The 19,283-nt window shown below is 41.0% G+C and overlaps 2 protein-coding genes across 5 annotated transcripts in view; one reads left to right on the top strand and one right to left on the bottom strand.

Annotated features, from left to right (window-relative positions):
- ANKS1B (ankyrin repeat and sterile alpha motif domain containing 1B) overlaps positions 1–12,076 on the top strand; it is a 1,251,294-nt gene extending 1,239,218 nt beyond the window's left edge. For all 3 annotated transcript variants that reach the window (XM_034934289.3, XM_034934279.3, XM_034934293.3), the window contains one exon: positions 6,372–12,076. In XM_034934289.3, the coding sequence (XP_034790180.1) occupies positions 6,372–6,446 (75 nt within the window). In that variant the 3' untranslated portion in view covers positions 6,447–12,076. The remainder of the gene's footprint in view (positions 1–6,371) is intronic.
- The window catches only part of APAF1 (apoptotic peptidase activating factor 1), an 89,608-nt gene continuing 76,899 nt past the window's right edge, over positions 6,575–19,283 (bottom strand). Inside the window, exons 23-27 of one of the 2 annotated variants that reach the window (XM_003832607.5) lie at positions 18,680–18,799; positions 18,228–18,353; positions 16,452–16,577; positions 14,672–14,815; positions 6,575–9,582 (exon numbers count right to left, since the gene is read on the bottom strand). In XM_003832607.5, the coding sequence (XP_003832655.1) occupies positions 9,436–9,582; positions 14,672–14,815; positions 16,452–16,577; positions 18,228–18,353; positions 18,680–18,799 (663 nt within the window). In that variant the 3' untranslated portion in view covers positions 6,575–9,435. Of the gene's footprint in view, positions 9,583–14,671; positions 14,816–16,451; positions 16,578–17,347; positions 18,354–18,679; positions 18,800–19,283 lie in introns of those variants that run through there. The other variant, XR_008620471.2, reaches the window with a different exon arrangement.

Genomic DNA, 19,283 nt, shown 5'->3' with positions numbered 1-19,283 from the left:
AAAACCATTCAAAGCAATTCATATTCAATACCCAATTTAATTGTCCTCTGGATGTCTCAGGGCCTCAATCAAGCATCCCAACAGCTGCTCCCCAGGGAGCCTGCCTGCCTGCAGCCCTCCCTCTCAAGTGGCAGTAAGACACGTGGGAAGTCAAAAGGCCCCCAAGTAAGAGGCAGCATCAGCTGTTTTCTGACATTTGAGAGGCGGATTTCTCTCTGATTCTCAAAAGTGCATGCTGAGTTGTCTGAGAGGAAAAAAACAATGCCAGTGTGCTGTGTTGAGTCAGGGGAGACTGAGAAAGAAGAAAGGTACAAGTGGATTCTGAAATCCCATTTTAGCAGGCCGTTTCTGGGGTGTGGGTTTGAGCAGGTTGCAAACTCACATGCCTTCCAAGCCATACAGGTGACATGAGTGAGGGGGATGGGGCTGTGCCTCATCTCAGGGGCAACCGCTGCTGAGTTCCAGCTGATTGTTGCCAGGCAGAAAGGAAGACCCTGGGTCCACAGATTTTCTAAGAAATCTGGATTTTCACGCAAAATCGTTGGGTTTTGAAGTGTTGGCAGCAAACCCAGTTTTAAAAAATAAGTGTGAGCCACACAGAACTCATCTGTGGGCTGGGTGTGGTCTATGCATCACTTGTTTGTGAACTTGTTCAGTAGCTTTATGACTTTCTGAGATTCCACGAAGCTTCAGCAACCTTACAGCTAGATGCCCGGTTACTCATCAGGAGAAAGAGTGTTTGTAGCTGGGGTGAGTGGGTGGAGGAGGCAGAGATTCAGGGGTCGGTGACATTTGTTGAATTGCTGTTATTCACCAGGTTTGTTTTGGGAAGTATCAGGAATTGAACTAAAGAACTAGTAGCAAAGACCAGCAATAACAATGTCTTAAACGAGGCAGGGGTTGAATTTTCCCTCATGTAACATGAACTTCAGAGATAGGCAGTACAGAGCTGGAATTGTAGCTTTATGATCTCATCATTGAAATCTCAAGACCCTTCTATATTTCTACTCTGCCATCCTTTGGAAGTGGCTTTTAGCCTCAAGATTGCCTCATTGTCACAAAATGGCTGCTGGAGCATCCTCCAGCACACACATATTCCAGGCATTAGAAAAGATGGTAAGGACCATAGGATGGAAGCATTGTCCAGCTGAATAAGGCAGACTTTTAAGAGCTTTCCTGGAAGCTCCACCCCACAACTTCTGCATACAGCTCATTGGCCACCCCTATGTAGGAGGATGGAAAATGTGGCTGCAATTGTTAGTTTTAGCTGAGCACACTGCAGCCCCCAACAATGCAGGGGTTGTTAGTGAGGAAAAGGGGGAGATTGGATATTGCGGTGGTCACTGGCAGTGTCTACTACATTGGGAATCATCACAGTAATAGCTAAAAGGCAAACACAAGCACACACAGGTGAGACACTTGAACAGAGAAAGCAGTGCCTGTAAGAGGGATTGGTGATCATCCTGACAGAGTTGCTCTATAAATTAGCCACCAAACCTGAGCAGGAAAGATCCCCACAGCTGGGTTAATATGCACACCAAACATCTGTGCTGCCCAGCAAGCTCCTGAGAATGTTATGGGCAGAGCAGGCACAAAGGGGCACGCTGCATTGGCAGACATCGCAGCATCATGGGCTGTGCTAAAGGAGGAGACTGGCAATGAGTTGGTTGGGCATCAAGGGTGAGAGTAGAGGGCGCTGGCTCTCAACCTCCACTGCACACTGGAATCACCCGGGGACATTTAAAGCCTCCCTAGGAAGTGAATCCTTGAGGAGATTAACCCATTTGCTGAAGTCATACAGCTGGAAAGTCAGTGTAGCCAGGGTTGAACTTAGATCCACTTGACAGCCAAAGCCACACACATACCACCACACTCCCAAGCTACTGGCCCCAGCAACAAGCCCAGGGTCTTTTCTCCCCTCATTCCCAGTCTTCTTTACCACTTGATGGGTGTATGCGTCGCCCAAAGAGAATCAAGTTTGGGATAGTTCAAAAGAAAGCAGGTGACAGCTTTCCTGCTAAGTAAGCAATGTCTGTCTCCTAAAAGCCAATGGCCATAAGGAGAAGGAGGTGGTAGAGGAGGGTGCCTGGAGCAAGGTGTCTGCCATGGAGCAGAAGCAGCAGGGTCGCAATTTGTGAATCATGGAGATTTGGGCAGTACAGGAATGGGGGTTTGTAACTGGGACGAAAGATAAGTATTATGCTGTTTATTGAGATCTATGTCAGATTCTTGACATGTTTTTCTAAGCCCCACAAAAGCCTTGTACATTAGGTTCCCTATTTGACAAATCAGGAAAGTGAGGCTCTGAGGGGCTGCATCTTTTTTCAAATGAAAGGAAAAGGAGAAGGGGGGAGATGCAATCAAGATGGCAGAAGACAGCACACAGATCCACTAACCGAGGTCTGCCACTAATTTGAAATGAATCCCTTAAGAGTTTCAAAGTAGAAACAGGCTTCCCCAAAGGGAAGGCAACAGTAGCTCTGCTACCTTCCTTGCTCAATGCCTGAATCATCTGAGAATTGAGAGCAGGTTGGGCAGTGGCCAGGTGCTGGCAAATCCAACGCATTCCCCCCACCTGTCCCATCCATTGGCTTCTATCAGAATGTTCCTGCTGCTTTTTTCAAAGAGCAATCTCTACAGGCACAGATACAAGTTAATCAGACTACCAAAAGTAGAAGCTCCTTGGGAGCAGACAGCATCTGATGTCTTCTCCGAGAGCTTAGTAGTGATGCATCTGTCCTGATGCAAGTGAGTAACGAATGAAATGCAGAACTGAAGTGATGCTCTTGGACCCTCTAGCCCAGGGGCTTCAATGAGAAGGTACAGGGAGTGTCACCCAGTGGAGACAGAAGGCCGTGGACCAGAAACCCAGCTCCACCACTTTGCTGTGGGGCCCTGGAAACCTAACCTCTCTGCATCTGTTTCCACACCTATGAAAGAGATAACACCTTGCAGCACTGTTATGATTCAGTTAAATAATGTATGGAAAATGCCCAGCCTGTGGGCTTGGCACATAAAAGGCCCTCAAAAATAGTAGCTCCCTTCCTTCCTTCTAAAAGACTTGGTGTGTCTCCAGAGGTTAATTGACAGCAAGTAGGGCAATAAGCCCAAGATGAAGGGCTTAGTGAAGGGCTCACTGCTAATTGAAGGTGAATACAAGAACATCTCCAAAACCATCACATAAGCTATTGGATGACTTTCCCCAGCTAGTGAAACCAAGTCTTATGACCCCTAGGCTGATGTCATCTGCCACTGAACCCAGGAGTATTCTACTTCCAGTTGTGACTGACAGGTGACTTACAAGCCTAAGAGTCTTGGCCTTTCTATCTATAAAGAATAGCAGATTTGGATTCTAGCCCTGGCTTTGTCACCGATTAGCTGCTGGGGTTTAGTTCTTCCTCTATCTAAAAACTGAAGCTGCAGTCTGCAGATCCACTCAACTTCTGTGAAGATAAATGCGAGTTGGGCAGTGCCTCGAGTGGAGCGGCGATAAACATTTGAATGAATGCGAACGTGTGCTCCTCAGAACAGCAGGAGTCTCCACTCACCTGCTGTTTTCCAGTTTTATCGGTTGCTCTGAACCCCCAGACCCAAACTCAGGCCTCGACCACCCTCTCTAGTTACATATTCTAGCCCTGGGTGATGGAAATTACAGAGGCAGATTTTTCTATTCATTTCTATGTGATAAGGAGCATTCCCAGTTCTGGGGGCCTGACCTCATAAATGAATTTACAAAGAACACCAGTGACTCATTTTCCTGAATCTTAATTGAAATGAAAATTTCCCAAATTCTGGTTTTCTCACATCATTTGACTCAGGAGCAAGTCATTGTTGATGCCAGAGGACTTCAAAGGCCTGGTCTCTGCTACGTCTCAAATGTGACCCCCTTCTTCTGCCCCTCTCGTGTGAGCATATACAGTAATTCTTCTATAGTTAAACTCATAGCCCAAGAGCAGCAGATTTTCTAATTCAGGCATTTTAATAACTGTATAGTATATCCACGGTCCCAAGGGGAGTGGTTATGAGCAAGGAATGTATTCCAGTGACAATCTTCAAAGACTAAGAATTATTAGAAAATCATTTTCTCCTTCGCTAAAGGTCAGTGAGTAAATTATAATATAAAATGTCTGTGGAATAATAGATGGCCATACTTGCTGACTTAAACACTCCAGGGATATGTTTATTCATTTTATATAATTTGGTAGCAAACCTCTTTTGTCCAAGTAAAGTTTTACTTTCCCCTAATGATGTTTCACAGAAAAAGGCCAAACTAAAACGGCAAGATAAAATGCTGGTGATATGCTACATCTTCATTTGACAGCCTCATGATATCCTTATGGAAAGGAAGAACATAGACTGTGTTATGAACACGTGGGCAAATTCATCCCATGGAACTCAGGAGATGAATTCCAGTCATCCAACAAGTGTTTACTGAGGCCCTCATTGCAATGCTAGGCTCATGTTAGACTCTATACAGTCCTGGCTTTCAAGGAGCTTACGATTTACTGGGGACCTCAATAAGCAAGCAATTCCAAAACAACAAAAGCCATGACAGAGAAAAGAGAATGCTAGGAGAGGGCAGGACAGCCCTTCAGCTCTTGAGGGTCATCTTAAAGAATTTGTGAAACATAGGGAGTTAGCGGGGAAAAGAAAATCGGTGAGAGGACAGCATAGAGAAAACAGTGTACACAAAGCTACAGAAGAGAACTTGGAGCAGGTCCAGGGTTTAAACAGAAGTGTAAACACAATTAAAGTTTAAACAGAGAAGTTTAATGTGATTCAGATGAGTGCTCTGGAAAGATCATGCAGAAGGGCACAACTGGAGGCAGAGATGGCAGCTGGGGCTGTTGCCAGGCAAAGAGGAGGGAGCTCAAATGGCATTGCAGAATGTCCCCTGAGCAGTCTCCTAGTGCAGGCAATGAGATAAGTGCTTCAGGAGCTTTATCTCATTAAATCCTACAACAATCTGGAGGGAGGAACGGATCCTCATTTTTCAGATAAGACAACTGCTGATACTGTCCTGTTTTCTTATCATCTGTTGTCCCCATGATCTCTCAACAACTCAAATATATTTACTTATTGCTTCCTCTGCTGCTTAAAACAGTGCTTGGCACGTAGATGCTCAAGGAGTACAGGATAGATAGGTGGGTGAATGAGCAGACTGATCAAGGACTACAGACAAGAAGACGTTAAGTTAAGGGGCCCATGCCTGCTGCATTCACTGTACTTACCACACTAATTTGCAACTCTTAGTCTCTGCTGGTCCTTTTTAGTCTCCTGGGCTTATCTCTCATGCCACTGATCTCCAGACTGCCCTGGACTCAGTCTTGGGGCCCCCTGTCTTTTCTATCTATACCCACTTCACTGCTGATTTCATCTACTCCTCTGATTTTAAATACCATCAATTCACTGATGACTCTCAGATTTCTACCTCCAGGTGGAGCTTTCCCATGAACTCCAGAGCCTTGCATCCCGCCTACTCAGCATCCCCACCTGGATGTCTCGTTAACGGGCATCTCAAACTTACCGCGTCCGCAAAGCTGCTTTCATTGTCTTCTTGATCTCAGCTGACGGCAACTCTCTTCTTCCAGTTGCTCAGGCTAAAACCTTGCATCATTCTTTTCTTGTCTCTCTCACAACCTTTATCCAATCCATCAGCAAATCCTATTAACTCTTATCTTCAAAATATGTCCAGAATCCAACTTGTCACAAGCTCTGCTGCTGCCACCCTAGTCTGGCCCACCTTCATTTTGTCCGGATGATTACAAAAGCTTCTCACTGGTTCCCCTTTCAGTTGATTCCCACTGCCTGGGTGATTCGTTAAAGCTTAAATCAGACCACTGCTCAAAACTCCTACACTGGCTCCCAGAGTCAAAAGTGAAGTCCTTACTGTGGCCTAAGAGGCAGCCTCCGGTGCTACCCCAATTCCTCTCTGCCTCTCCTGTTAGACTCCTCACACTCACCCTTCTCCAGCCACATGGGCCATCTGGCTGCTCCCAGAATACACCAACCATCCCACTGGAGTCTGCACCTGCTGTATCCTTCAGAATGGTTTCCCGACAGATGCATAGCTCACTTCCTCACATCTTTCAGGTCTGTACAAGTGTCAGCTTCTGAAAGAGCCAGTCCATCTAAAACTGTAACCCCTTCCCCTCCGCTTGTACATACCACCGAATTCACTATAGATTTTACTTATTTACTTTTTCTGCCTCTCCCTGGCCCTTAACTGCAGTAGAGCAAGAATTTTGTTTTGCTCACTCCTGTGTTCCCAATACCTACCACAATGCCAGGCACATGGTACATCTCAATATTTATTAAACAAATGCATAAACAAACTAAGTGAATAAATAAATGAATTCTCTTTTTTACAGGATCTTCTTCATGCCAGCCATACCGGGCAGGAACCATCAGAGAGACACACTGAGGAGGCACTCAGAAAATTTTGATAGAATTGAATTTACATATAGCTGATAAAGCCTAAATAGAAAGGTTGATGTATTTAGCTTGAATCCTTCACTTTAGTGGTCTAATCAACAGATAAATGACAAGCAAAGAATGAAACAATCCAAAAATGTTTTTCAAAACAATTTTGTGAATTTTATTTTTACAAAAATTTTTTAAATTCATATTTTAAAATGTATACCAAGGCAAAAAAATCGTATAAGCTATATCATAAATACAAGAGTTTCAAAACATACAAGAGACATATAATGTAAAAAAAATTTATATATATGAAGTCCAATGTAATTTATAATACAAAAAAAATACAGCAAGGGAAAATGCTTTAGAAATGCTCATCTGCAAACTACAAAACAAAATCCTCCTCTTGACCAACTGCATGAACTGCCATGAAATTTGCAGCTCCATCATATTAGGTATCTCTTCTTTCTTCATGTTACCTTGTCTTTCTTCCCATTTTTCTTTTAAGACAGGGTCTTGCTATGTCACCCAAGCTGGACTCAAACTCCAGGGCTCAAGGAATCCTCCTGTCTTAGCCTCCCAAGGAGCTGGGATTACAGGCACGTGCCACCGCACCTGGCTCTTAATTTCTTTTTAAGACAAGGGCCATTCAAGGCTTTTTAAAACCTGATGTGTGTTGTTATACTTTAACAGTCAGTGGCTTTTAATTCCAAAAGGTAATACTTTATACTCTGCCTACATGAGATGAGCCCCTAACAGTGTGTACAAATAAAATTATGATTTGGGTATTCTAAGGAGACATACCATTTACAGAAATTTCTTTTGATAAAATTAAGGTTTCACTTTTCACATTTGCTTAAATCACAGTAAGCCTGTAAACTAGCTCCTTGACCCACCATTTAAAAACAAAAAACCTCCTTAACAATGCAAAGGATTGTATTCACTGTATTTATGATTCCATCAAAGGCTAAATAGCTTATCTAAAATACATCTGAGTGATCTATTCCCTTACCCTCTCCCCGACCTACCCCACAGTTACACTAATATGCACCAACAATAAAAACAAGTTATCTACTATTAACACTAGTAATCATTTGATTTAGTTCCAGTTACAGAAACAAAAAAAATCTTTGAATTTTGATTATATTTTCTGGGAACCACGTCTACTATTAATTTATCTCCATTGCCCTTAATAATATATTTCAGAGAAAATGTTTCTTTAGATTTACACTTCAACTAAAGTTCCTGATCAGGAGGTCAAAAATAGCTAGTTATTGAGTTTTTTCCCCTGTCAAAAGCTACTTTTCCTGATTAACCTTGGAGATAAAAGAAGAGAAAGGAAAGAAGGAAGGAAAAGAGGGAGAGAGACAAGGGAAAGGAAAATAGGTTGGTTGGAAGGTTAATCTTCTAGAGTTACAGTGACTCATCTGGAATTACACAGAAAACCAGAGAATTCTCTTGAAATTCATTAAAAGAATGGCATTCACAATGCCATTCATCTAAAAGTAAATGGAATTAGATGAAAATTGTTCTATTTCACATTTCTTAGAAAAATCTTATTAAGGCTTATGATTAAAATTGGCCCCACCTCAATGACTAACATTTAGCAGTGGAGAAACTGCTATTTTAAAAAAGAAAAAAGTGAGGATTAGGAAAGATCAGGTTCATTCAAGTAAGAAGTCTGCTATGTAAGAAACCAGAGGGAGCAGGAATAGTGTCCAACTCAGATACTGACAACTAGAGTCCAGATATGGCACAGGGCTGCCAGCAGCTACAGTGAGAAAAGGGTAGACCAATAAAATCTACTCTTTCCAACATACAAGTTTTACTTCACAAAAAGAACTGCTGAAGGCCAGGCCAGTGGCTCATATCTGCAATCCCAACACTTTGGGAGGCTGAGGCAGGAGGATTACTTGAGGTCAAGAGTTCAAGACCAGCCTAGACAACATAGTGAGACCCTGTCTCTACAAGAAAACTTAAAAATTAGCTGGGTGTGGTGGCTCGTGCCTGTAGTCTCAGCTACTTGGGAGGCTGAGGCAGGAGGATTGCTTGAACCCAGGAGTCTGAGGCTGCAATGAGGTATGATTATGCCACTGCACTCCAGCCTGGGTGATAGTGCAAGACCCTGTCTCCATTAAAAGAGAAGGGGCCTGGCCAGGCACGGTGGCTCACGCCTGTAATCTCAGCACTTTGGGAGGCCAAGACGGGTAGATCATGAGGTCAAGAGATCGAGACCATCTTGGCCAACATGGTGAAACCCCGTCTCTACTAAAAATACAAAAATTAGCCTGGCATGTGCACACACCTGTAGTCCCAGCTACTCGGGAGGCTGAGGCAGGAGAATTGCTTGAACCCAGGAGGCAGCGGTTGTGGTGAGCCGAGATCGCGCCACTGCACTCCAGCCTGGCAACAAAGCAAGACTCTGTCTCCAAAAACAAAAAAAAAGGTGGGGGGGCCTGCTAAATCCAAGACTCACTTATTGAGTCAATTAAAGGAAATGCTGCAGACTATGCACACAGACACAATATTTTTAAAGCAAATTTAAAGAGTGCAAAAAAACTCTAAGATTGTATTTAGGAGAACAAAACCCCCTTGGGGTAAGTGTGGTTCAAAAAGCAGGCCACTGCTACCCTGAGGCACAGCCTGCATAACAGTAATAAATACAGACAGTATTAAAATACCAATTTCTTCCAAATTCTTCTCATTAATTATGTCAACCATTTTGAATGCATCAAGACAGAATTTTACCAACAGTATAACAAGGTATGTATTCACATTTTCATTTGCATCCTAAGGACAAACTGTTAATGATGATCATGAAAAACAAGATTAAAGGTATGTTCATTTGGGAAAAAGCTACATTAATATTATTCATCCAACCACAAACACTTTTGTAATGAATGCAATACTGCAAAACAATTAAGAGCTTTATAAAAAGTTGATATCAGGGTTTCATTAGAATTTTTTTCCAATTCAAAAATTTAAAAAGTTCAACTACATTAATGCTTAACTATTTTATTCTAAAGTCTGTAAAATATATAAAATACCAAGATTATCCACAGTCACATATGTTTTGAAGTCAGGGGACACATGTATTTTCTTAAGATTGGTTCCATTTGTGTAGAAGGTCTGTGAGGATTCCCCAGTGACAACGTTCCACCACTGTTCAGAGAAAAATAAAATTCTCATTAGATTGGTAATTACACTGTGTGACAATTTATAGTGCCAGCAGATCCTTTACCCTATCTCCTCCCCCCAACCGAACTCAAGCAAACAGGAGGAAAATGTCTCAGATTTAATGCTGAATATACTATTCAACCTGGTCAGCCTTTTCCTGATGAACACTGGTGATGGCCTCACTGCTCCGCCTACACCCAACTCCAACCGTTGAGTTGTGCTGGAGAAACATGCAGCCTGCTTGAGAGCTGCAGACAGGAAGCTATAGAGTCCATTACAGCAGTGGCCAGACTCAACTCTCTTGTCTGCATGTCCTTCTCGGGAGAATGGGCAGAAGATTCCCCTTCTCTTCACTCAAATGCCCCTTTGCAGACACAGACTGGTATTCTGACAGAGACCCAAACTATTCATAATATGGGCTACAGGAAACAATGTTCTCTCTACTGAATCTTCCCTTTCCCCAGGTGTGATGCAAGAGCCCTTGACCAAGTTTCTTTATAAAATAATCTATATTATTTATTTACTAAACAAATACTGAACATCTCAAACGTAGCAAGGGCTGTAGCCAAGTCCTTCCTTTCCTTCCCAATCACTGAATTTGCTTATAATATTTATATTCATTTAACAAATGGGAATCATAAAGTTTACCCATGAATCTCACAGCTAAAATGGGGGCAAGAGACAATACATGTAAACTTATTCTGAAAAGGCCTCAAGCTCACCATGATCCTGAGTATTATGAACACAGTAATAGTGTCACCCACCTTTGTGCCTATGGCAGTACCTAGCATTCTGTCTTTCCCATGTGAGTGGGTCAAGTAAGCATGTTCACTATTAGTAATAGTAACTGCTAAAAGTATACCCAATGGACTTTGGTAAACCTCACTGAACCAGCATGCACTAACTTGGGATTTTCCAGAACTCACAAGTTTGCTTTGTAAAATAACAATGTAATCAAGCACATTCCACCAACCTGAGATTCATTTGTTTTCAGTCACTAAGGCTCTTAGAGATCACTTAGTTCAACTACCCGAAAAATGTACAGCACCAAGAACAAACCCTAATTATGGACTGTGGGTGATAATGATGTGTCAATGTGGATCCATCAATTGTAACAAATGCACATCTCTGGTGGGGGGATGTTCATAATGGGAGAGGCTATGTGTTTGTGGGGGAAAGGGGTATATGGGAAATCTGTGAAATGAGTTAGGTATTATCATTACATCAATTTACAGATAAGAAAATCAAGGCACAGAAGTTAAACAATCTTGTGCAAGGTCACAAAGCTAATGAGTGGCAGAGGCAGGCTTTGAACTCAGGCAGCCTATCTCAAGGCCAAAAGCCCACTCTCCTGACCATTACACTCTGCTGCCACCAAGTCATGGCACACCACCATTTATCACCATGTATTCCATACTTCAGATCAGCTTTCCCTTCATGCACATGAATTAATGTGAATTTCTTGTCATTCAGTAGGTACTCTGTGGCATAATGCAGGTAAACAGCTAAATTATTTTTTCACTTATAAATAGGAATCATTTGGAAGTTAAGAACTTTTTAAGCTTCTGGATACCTACTTTATCTTACTGGCACTCAATTTATACAGCTTGGATTCTAAAGTAAACAGGCTCAAAAGGCCTATTTTCTTGGACACTACAGCAGCTGTTCCTTTTTAATTTGCTCTGTGCTTTTGGATAGTCTCATTAACATGCTGGGTAGATGCAGGCTGGGCTATATCATAATCAGTTGAATAAGCTAGTAATCAAACCAGAAGGCAAAGGCAGCCTGATTGTCATTTAAATATACAAACTAAATACATAGGCTAGAAGTTCTTTCACCCTTCAGACATAACATCTATACTATGTAAACCTATTCTGCTGCTTTATTTCAAGGTTCCCCAAGAACTCTGCAAATATGGTCACTGATCTTTGTAACATCTTATAAACCAGACTCTCAATTATGTGATGGCATTCTGTGGAGGCCAGAGAATCAAATGATGTGGTCTCTAGAAACTTGGTGTCAAAGCTGAGCAGTTAAATTTGTCAGCAGCTAATATAGCCGAAGACTCCCCAGCTTTCAACACAGACAGCAATGACTCTCCTCTAAGCATCATCCCCAGAGCAGACTGAGTTCTAGTTTATCTTTACACTAAAGGAGAACAATTGGTGGTCATTTCTCAGGATCTCCTAATAACTGAATAAAGATGTAGGTTAATGCAACATTTTGTAAACAGAATTGTGTTTTCAATGAAACCTTGTAAAGGGATAACATACATCCTTTCTTTTTTAAAAAAATTTTTATTGATAATTAAGTTGTACATATTTTGGGGGTACATGTGATACAATGTGTAATGATCAAATTAGGATAATTGGGATATCCACCTCAAATATTTATCTTTTTCTTTGTGTTGGGAACATTATAATTCTTCTAGCTATTTTGAAATATACAATAAATTGTTAACTATAATTTCCCTACTGTATTATCAAATACTAGAAATTACTCCTTTTGTTTATCTGTATTTTTGTACCCCTTAGTACATCCTTTCATAAAGCTAAAAACTGTCCTCTAATTTATCTTTTTTATAAGCTAGATTCTTATGGTGGTAAAACTGCAGCCGTGTGGGTCTCATGTAACCAAAACACCAGTCATTCAAATATTTCCAAACACTTATCCTGCCTTAGACAATTAATGAGAATCATCTCCTACACTTGAATGTTTTCAGTAAGAAATAACAGTATCATAAGATCTTATTAGGAATCAATTTTAAATGAAAAAGCTTTCAGAATGTCCAAGTGATCAGCCCAATATAGAGGAGTCCCCAGTCCCTGGGCCATGGACCGGTACTGGTCTGTGGCCTTTTAGGAACCCATCCGCAGAGCAGAAGGTGAGCGGCTGGTAAGTGAACATTACCACCTGAGCTTTGTCTCCTGACAGATCAGTGGTGGCATTAGTTTCTCACAGGAGCAAGAGCCCTACTGTGAACTGCACATGCGAGGGATCTAGCTTGTGCACTCCTTACGAGAATCTAATGCTGATGATCTGAGGTGGAACAGTTTAATCCTGAAACCATTCCCCGCTCCCCACTTCCTACCACCACCCCATCTGTGGAAAAATTGTCTTCCAAGGAAACCAGTCCCTAGTGCCAAAAAGGCTGGGGACCGCTGATATAGAGTATCATCTTCTACCACTTTTACAAGTAAACTGCTATTCAAAAGACTCACTTCAAGCATTCCCCTCCAGGTGAAGCCTCTGCTAACTCTCTGAGGTTGGTCTGGTCACTCCTCTCCTTTGTGCTTCCACCTCCCTCATGCAAGCATGTCCCAGACCCCTTCTAAACTTTAGGGACTTTATTGGTTTACCACCTGCTTCCCCCATAGACTGTAAGCTGCTGAAAGGCAGGAACCAAGCCATAAACATTGTGCCACAGAGCAGTAGCTTAGCACACACTGGACATTCAACACAGTCTTTTCGAGTGGATAGATAAAAGACGCATCAAAAAAACACCAAAAATATGACCCTGAAGCACCACAACACGTTCAAATCGCGGCCTCAATCACTAGTAAGTTTTAAAAAGCCAATTAGCTAGAGAAAACAGAGGCAGAGACCTGGGTTTGAGTCCTGGCTTTTCTATTTACTAATTATGTAACTTTATTTTTGGCTTTTTTGTTTGTTTGTTTTTGAGATAGTCTCGCTCTGTTGCCCAGGCTGGAGTACAGTGGTGTGATCTTAGCTGACTGCAACTTCTGCTCCCCCGGGGTTCAAGTGAGTCTCACCTCTCAGCCTCCCAAGTAGCTGGGACTACAGGTGCCCGCCACAAAACCCAGCTAATTTTTGTATTTTTAGCAGAGATGGGGTTTTGCCATGTTGGCCAGGCTGGTCTTCAACTTCTGACCTCAAGTGATCTGCCCGCCTTGGCCTCCCAAAGTGCTGGGATTACAGGTGTGTGTCACCACACCCGGCACTAATTATGTAACTTTAGGAAAGTTATAACCTCCATAGAAAATCATTTTCCTCATCTGTAAACCAAGAATGAAATTTAAGCCTCAAAAAGCTGGCTAGTAAGATGAGGGGAGTGAAGCGTTTTGTAAACTATAAAGCCATATACTGCTGCTATTATTATTACTGAAGAAATTTCAAAAATATGTTTTTTTAAAGATTTTCAACCAACATAGTTAATTGTGAATGACATGGAAAACAGAACTAAGTTAAACACCCAACTTGCTAGTCATTCTAATGCCCCAAGTTTAGTATGAGGCAGTATGACAGCTCTGGATTGAGGGCATCCCTGCCACTGTCACCAAAGCTTCCCCAAGATCTGAGGAAAGTAGTCTTGTGGATCTCAGTTTCATCACTACAAAATGGGGATAACAGTAACTGCCTTTTTTTTCTTTTCCTTTTTATTTATTTTTTAAATTTATTTATTTATTTATTTATTTTCTTTTTTGAGACAGAGTTTTGCTCTTGTTGCCTAGGCTGGAGTGCAATGGTGTGATCTCGGCTCACTGCAACCTTCGCCTCCCGGGTTCAAGCGATTCTCCTGCCTCAGCCTCCCAAGTAGCTGGGATTACAGGCATATGCCACCACGCCTGGCTATTTTTTGTATTTTTAGTAGAGATAGGGTTTCACCATGTTGGCCAGGCTGGTCTCAAACTCCTGACCTCAGGTGATCCGCCCACCTTGGCCTCCCAAAGTGCTAGGATTACAGGCGTGAGCCACCGTGCCTGGCTTTTAATTATTTTTTAAAGTTTTTTCTGGTTCTTTTTTGTTTTCAATATTTTTTTCTGTTCTTTTCTTTAGTTACTAAACTCATTTTACTGCCAGTTTTTTTTTTTTTTTTTTTTTTTGAGACAGGATGTCGCTCTGTCACCCAGGGTGGAGTGAAGTGGCACAATCATGGCTCAAAGCAGCCTTGACCTCACAGACTCCAGCGATCCTCCCACCTTAGCCTCCGGAGTAGCAGCCTTTTTACTCTGCTGGGTTGTAAAAGGCCCAACTGAGAAACAGGAAGTGAAAATAGCTTGGAAAGTATGATATAGGCTATTATTTTCTTTCACAGTTCTTGGGGAACTCTTACCTTAATATATCCTCCAGCAGAGATAAGCATTTTGCCATCTGGAGAAAAGCAAAGGTCAGTCACCCAGCCTCCATGGGTAGCAGCTCCTTCTTCTGAAAGCGGAGCACACAAATGAAGAAGCTCACCGTTTGAGACATTCCATATCTACGTAAACATGATAAACAATTCATTAACAGAGTTATCCAGAAGCTTCTCTGGTTTTAAAACATATATATGTCCATATATATGTATTCTAAAATTATTTTACTAGACTTTATTATAAACCACCCTAACACAGATGCTAATATTGCCATTTATTTCCAGTGGCATTTAATATATAAGCAGTGCTCTAATTTTTCAAATAAAGGTACACCAGAATAAGAAAAAGAAACAGAGGCATAAATGGTAAAAGAAAATTAAATAATCATTTGTAAATCTCTCCCTAGAAAATCCAAGAGAACCGAATGGAAAAACTCATTAGAAACAGTTCAGTAAGATAGTACATATACAAACAAAAATCAGTAACTTTCCTATATTCTGAATAATCAGGGAGAAAAAAATTTTTTTAATGTACCAACAAAAATTTTTAAAATAACACAATTTTAAGGGAGACAACTTTTTCCTGCAGTGGTTGAAAAATGAAACACCGCCTCATAACTGGGAAAGGAGCACTTTCATCCAAAGACGCGAACTCAGAGCAAAATGAACATTTCCAAAGCAGCCCTGCCACTTCAGCTGACACACATTTATGTGACTGGTAGAGAGAAGGTTGGTTACTTAGTCCTCAAGCAGAAGAATCTTAATTTCCCTGGAAAGCCCATCTGATAACACCTCTATTCCTGCAAACTGTATACTCTCCTAGTCTTCTGCACTATATACCTGTTCCTGGAGTTTTAGATCCTCCTTTGTAATGAAAGGGGGAAAACCCCATCTTCCTCATATATACTGGTTACCAAAGTAGTCATCCCAATACCCAAACTTTTCCAATCGGCTCCCCAATTCTTCTGACACAACTAAGTCAACTGACTCCTTTTCCATAATTTCTAATCTTTCAGCATGCAATTCTTTCCATATGGTACTATATTTCCACAGACACAAAGAGAACAACATTCTAAGCCTCCTAAAAAGATTGTTTTATAAAAGTCAAAATTATATATCTAAAAAAATAGATTGTTTTCTAAATAAAATTGGCATGGTTTGTATGTATATCTTAAGCACTGCAGGGTAATAAAAACTGGCCTAGCATGCAGACTGTGACTCAATTAGGAGCCCTTCACTGCCCCCCAATGACGGAAATGTGAACCTCTGCACTGTTTAACAGGCAGGCAGTCCACAGAGGACTGCAACAAACCACACTGGAAATGGCTATCAAATGGGTATAGTGCTAAAGAGCTCTTTTCTTTCAGCACAGAAAAAGCAGAATTTGCAATTCATTTATAATCCAGACCATAATTTACAAAATTATTTTCCTCAAATTCTGCTACCAAAAACAACCTTTGGTTCAAGTCCAAGAATTAAGATGAATCATTCTCAAGCTAATGGCAGAGAATGAACTACAAATGACTAGAGCACTTGCTTCCTCACATATACAGGGAATGCTTCACTCTAACTCTAAAATGAATCCGTTTCTGCAGTGGAGTGCAGCTGTGAATACAATGTGCACAAGAAACAAAAAGAATGCCTCATCCAACCACAACTTCAGGACTATGCTTCCCTGGCCCGTGAACAAAGGTCCCCACTGTGAACAGTGTTAGCCCAAGCTGCAAGAAGAGCAGTGCTCTCATGTCAGCAAACAGCCTACCCTGATTTCTCCATTGTCATCTCCCGTTGCCAGCAGGGTACTGTCCACAGAGAAGGCAGAGCAGCGCACACAGCCGTTGTGGCCCCTCAATTCATGAAGTGGCAAAAGGAGATCAAAACTCCAGATCTGGAAGGCAATTAGGATTGTTTAGCAATGCTATATACACTCAAAATAAGCATCTGCCTTGATTGCTATTCAGCCATAAATTCAATCACATGGACATTCTAATATCTGGCAATTCATAAACTTTCATGAGATGCCCAAGTTCCAGCATGCAACCTTGTTAATTTTTCTGAGTTTCCCTTTATTTACTCAAGTTAAATTCAGCTCAAGGATCAATGTCACTCCTTCCTTACTTTAGACCTAGATAGAAGAACACTGAATCAGCTAAGAGCAGTCTGTGGAGTGAAGCAGACCTGAATGTGAGTGCTAGCTCCACTGTTCACTAGATTCTTGTGACTAGGACAACTCATATAAGCTTCTATAGCTTCAGACACGGCATCTGTAAAATGAGGACAATTGTACCTATGATGTGAAGATTAAATGAGATTATAGAGAGTGAAATTACTAGCATGTGACAAGTAATCTTTAAATGTTAGTCACTATACTAGCCTACTTCTTGGCAGCCAAATGCTGTTTTTTTTTCCTTTCAATATTGTCTCATGGTTTTGTCAACATCATTTAGCAACCACATACTGAAAACTACCAAGTTCCAAGCGCTGTGAGCTAAGAACTAGTGGTACAATAAGATAAACTAGCTACAGTCACTATCCTTGAAAAGTTTATAGTTTAATCACAAAGACAGGCTCACGAACAGTTAGTGAACAGTTGTATGAAGTAAATGTTCTAACAAATGAATAAAATGTAATAGAAACACTGGAGGTAGAGCAGCTAACCTTGCTTGAGGGTCAGGAAACGCTTCAGAAGAGCTGCCATCAAATCTAGGTCTAGAAAGATGAGTCATAATGCTTCAAGGTAAAAGAGTAGAAGGTTTATCAAACCAAAGTTAGCAGCATGCACAAAAAGATGAAGTTGGAAAGTAGGCTGGCACAGAGGAAACAATATAGCAGAAAAAGATGGTGAGGAGCTAAGTGGTTGGCCTATAAACCGTTAGGTAATAGGTGTTTCAACAAGGGACACAGGCAGTGGTATGGAAGATAAAGTGGAAGAGGTGCAGACCAGAGGCAGGATGCTGGGACAGTTCACCAGTGGAGGAGGAGGAAAGCATGCTCTTCAGGGTGGTGACAAAGAGGAGAAGATAACTCTAAGATGCACTAAAGAGTCATCAACAGAGCACAAAAGACAGGATACAGCCCTGACAATTCCAAGGTTTATAGTTTGGAAAGACTGGTAGAAGGAGAAAAAAGGAGAGAACAGAGTACTTGAGGTCCCCCACCAAGCAGCATCATTCACCAGAATGTGATTTTAGACACACGTCAATTATATTACATTAATTATATTAAAATTGTATTGTCAGTGTATAATTAAATGTAAATCCCTTTCAATGATTTTTATTGCCTACAATATGCAGTAGAGGTTGCATTTGATTAGTTATAGACAAAAAGTAATCCATAAGGGAGAAATCAGAAGTCCTCAATGTATTTCATTTCATTCATTTGATACCAACTAAATGCCAATGGGCATCCTCCAAAAGATCACAAAATATGAAACAGACATGTGGAGAGCAACTGTTATGTCCTTTTGCATATATTATTTGAACTCATTATACATAACCACTACCAAAGTTTTATGCATGGTTTCAACTGATTGACCTACCTTTGCAGTCTTGTCAGCAGAGGTAGATGAAAACTTGGTAGCATCGTGAGAAATGTCACAAGAAAGTACTGTACCCTGGTGACAGACAAAGTCTTTTTCTTTATTTCCAGTAATAATATTCCATACCTTAAAAAAAAAAAAAAAAACTTGGAGGTTGACACTTTTAAGAACATTTTATATTAAAAAGCATAATCAGCTACAAGACAGGTCTATAAAACAAGAGTTTTAATACACTGGCTGTTCTGACCCCTTTACTTTAAATGTGACTAACAGTATAAGTGCTCATTAAAACACAGCAGATGTAGGTGACTGCAATTAACAGAAAACAAGCATGAGAAAAATAAAAAAATTTTAAGTAAGTAATTAGCCTCACAGTGGCTTTTGACTGTCTCAATATAATCATTGCAATATGAGAATACTTTTTCAAAAAACAAATTTATACTTTAAATTACCTTCACTGTTCCATCAAATGACCAAGAAAGCAGTCTTGAATTTTTCAAGAGTCTAAAGTCTTTCACTGTTTCCTGATGGCCTCGTAGAAAGATACATTTGTCCAATTGCCAATTCCATACCTGAATATCAAAGAAATAAGTCTGTTATAATCCTCCCCCGATCCTATCTCATTGGAGGGGTGGAGAGAGTGTACATTCTCTTGTCTAAAGTCTTTTACTCACATGGCATTTCAGTAAAACAGAGAGGAATAAGAGAGAAGACTGTGGTGTCCACATTTTACAGACAGAAGCTGCGGTTACGTAAATTGACTAGGGGCAAAATAAAATACTTTTCCTCCTAAATAAAATTTGTTTTCTTCAGTTGCTTGGAGAACAGTTAATTATACCAGAAGATAGAAAAAAAAAAAAACACAATATGCCAGTGAGCTCACCATCTGATTAAATTTTCCTGAGAAAATTATCCTAATTACATAGTCACAGATTTCTGAACCTACAAGCTGGGGAAGTCTACAGATCCTGGCCCCACTGAAGCTGGCCTGGGAAGGTCAGTTGATCAAAGCAGCTTCAAACCAAAACACAAGAGTTTCCAAGCTTCAAATATCTC

The sequence above is a fragment of the Pan paniscus genome, chromosome 10 (assembly GCF_029289425.2).
Source record: "Pan paniscus chromosome 10, NHGRI_mPanPan1-v2.0_pri, whole genome shotgun sequence".
Classification (NCBI taxonomy): Eukaryota; Metazoa; Chordata; class Mammalia; order Primates; family Hominidae; genus Pan; species Pan paniscus.
Note: the sequence above shows the minus strand (reverse complement) of the source record. Positions and strands in the feature narration are given on the sequence as shown.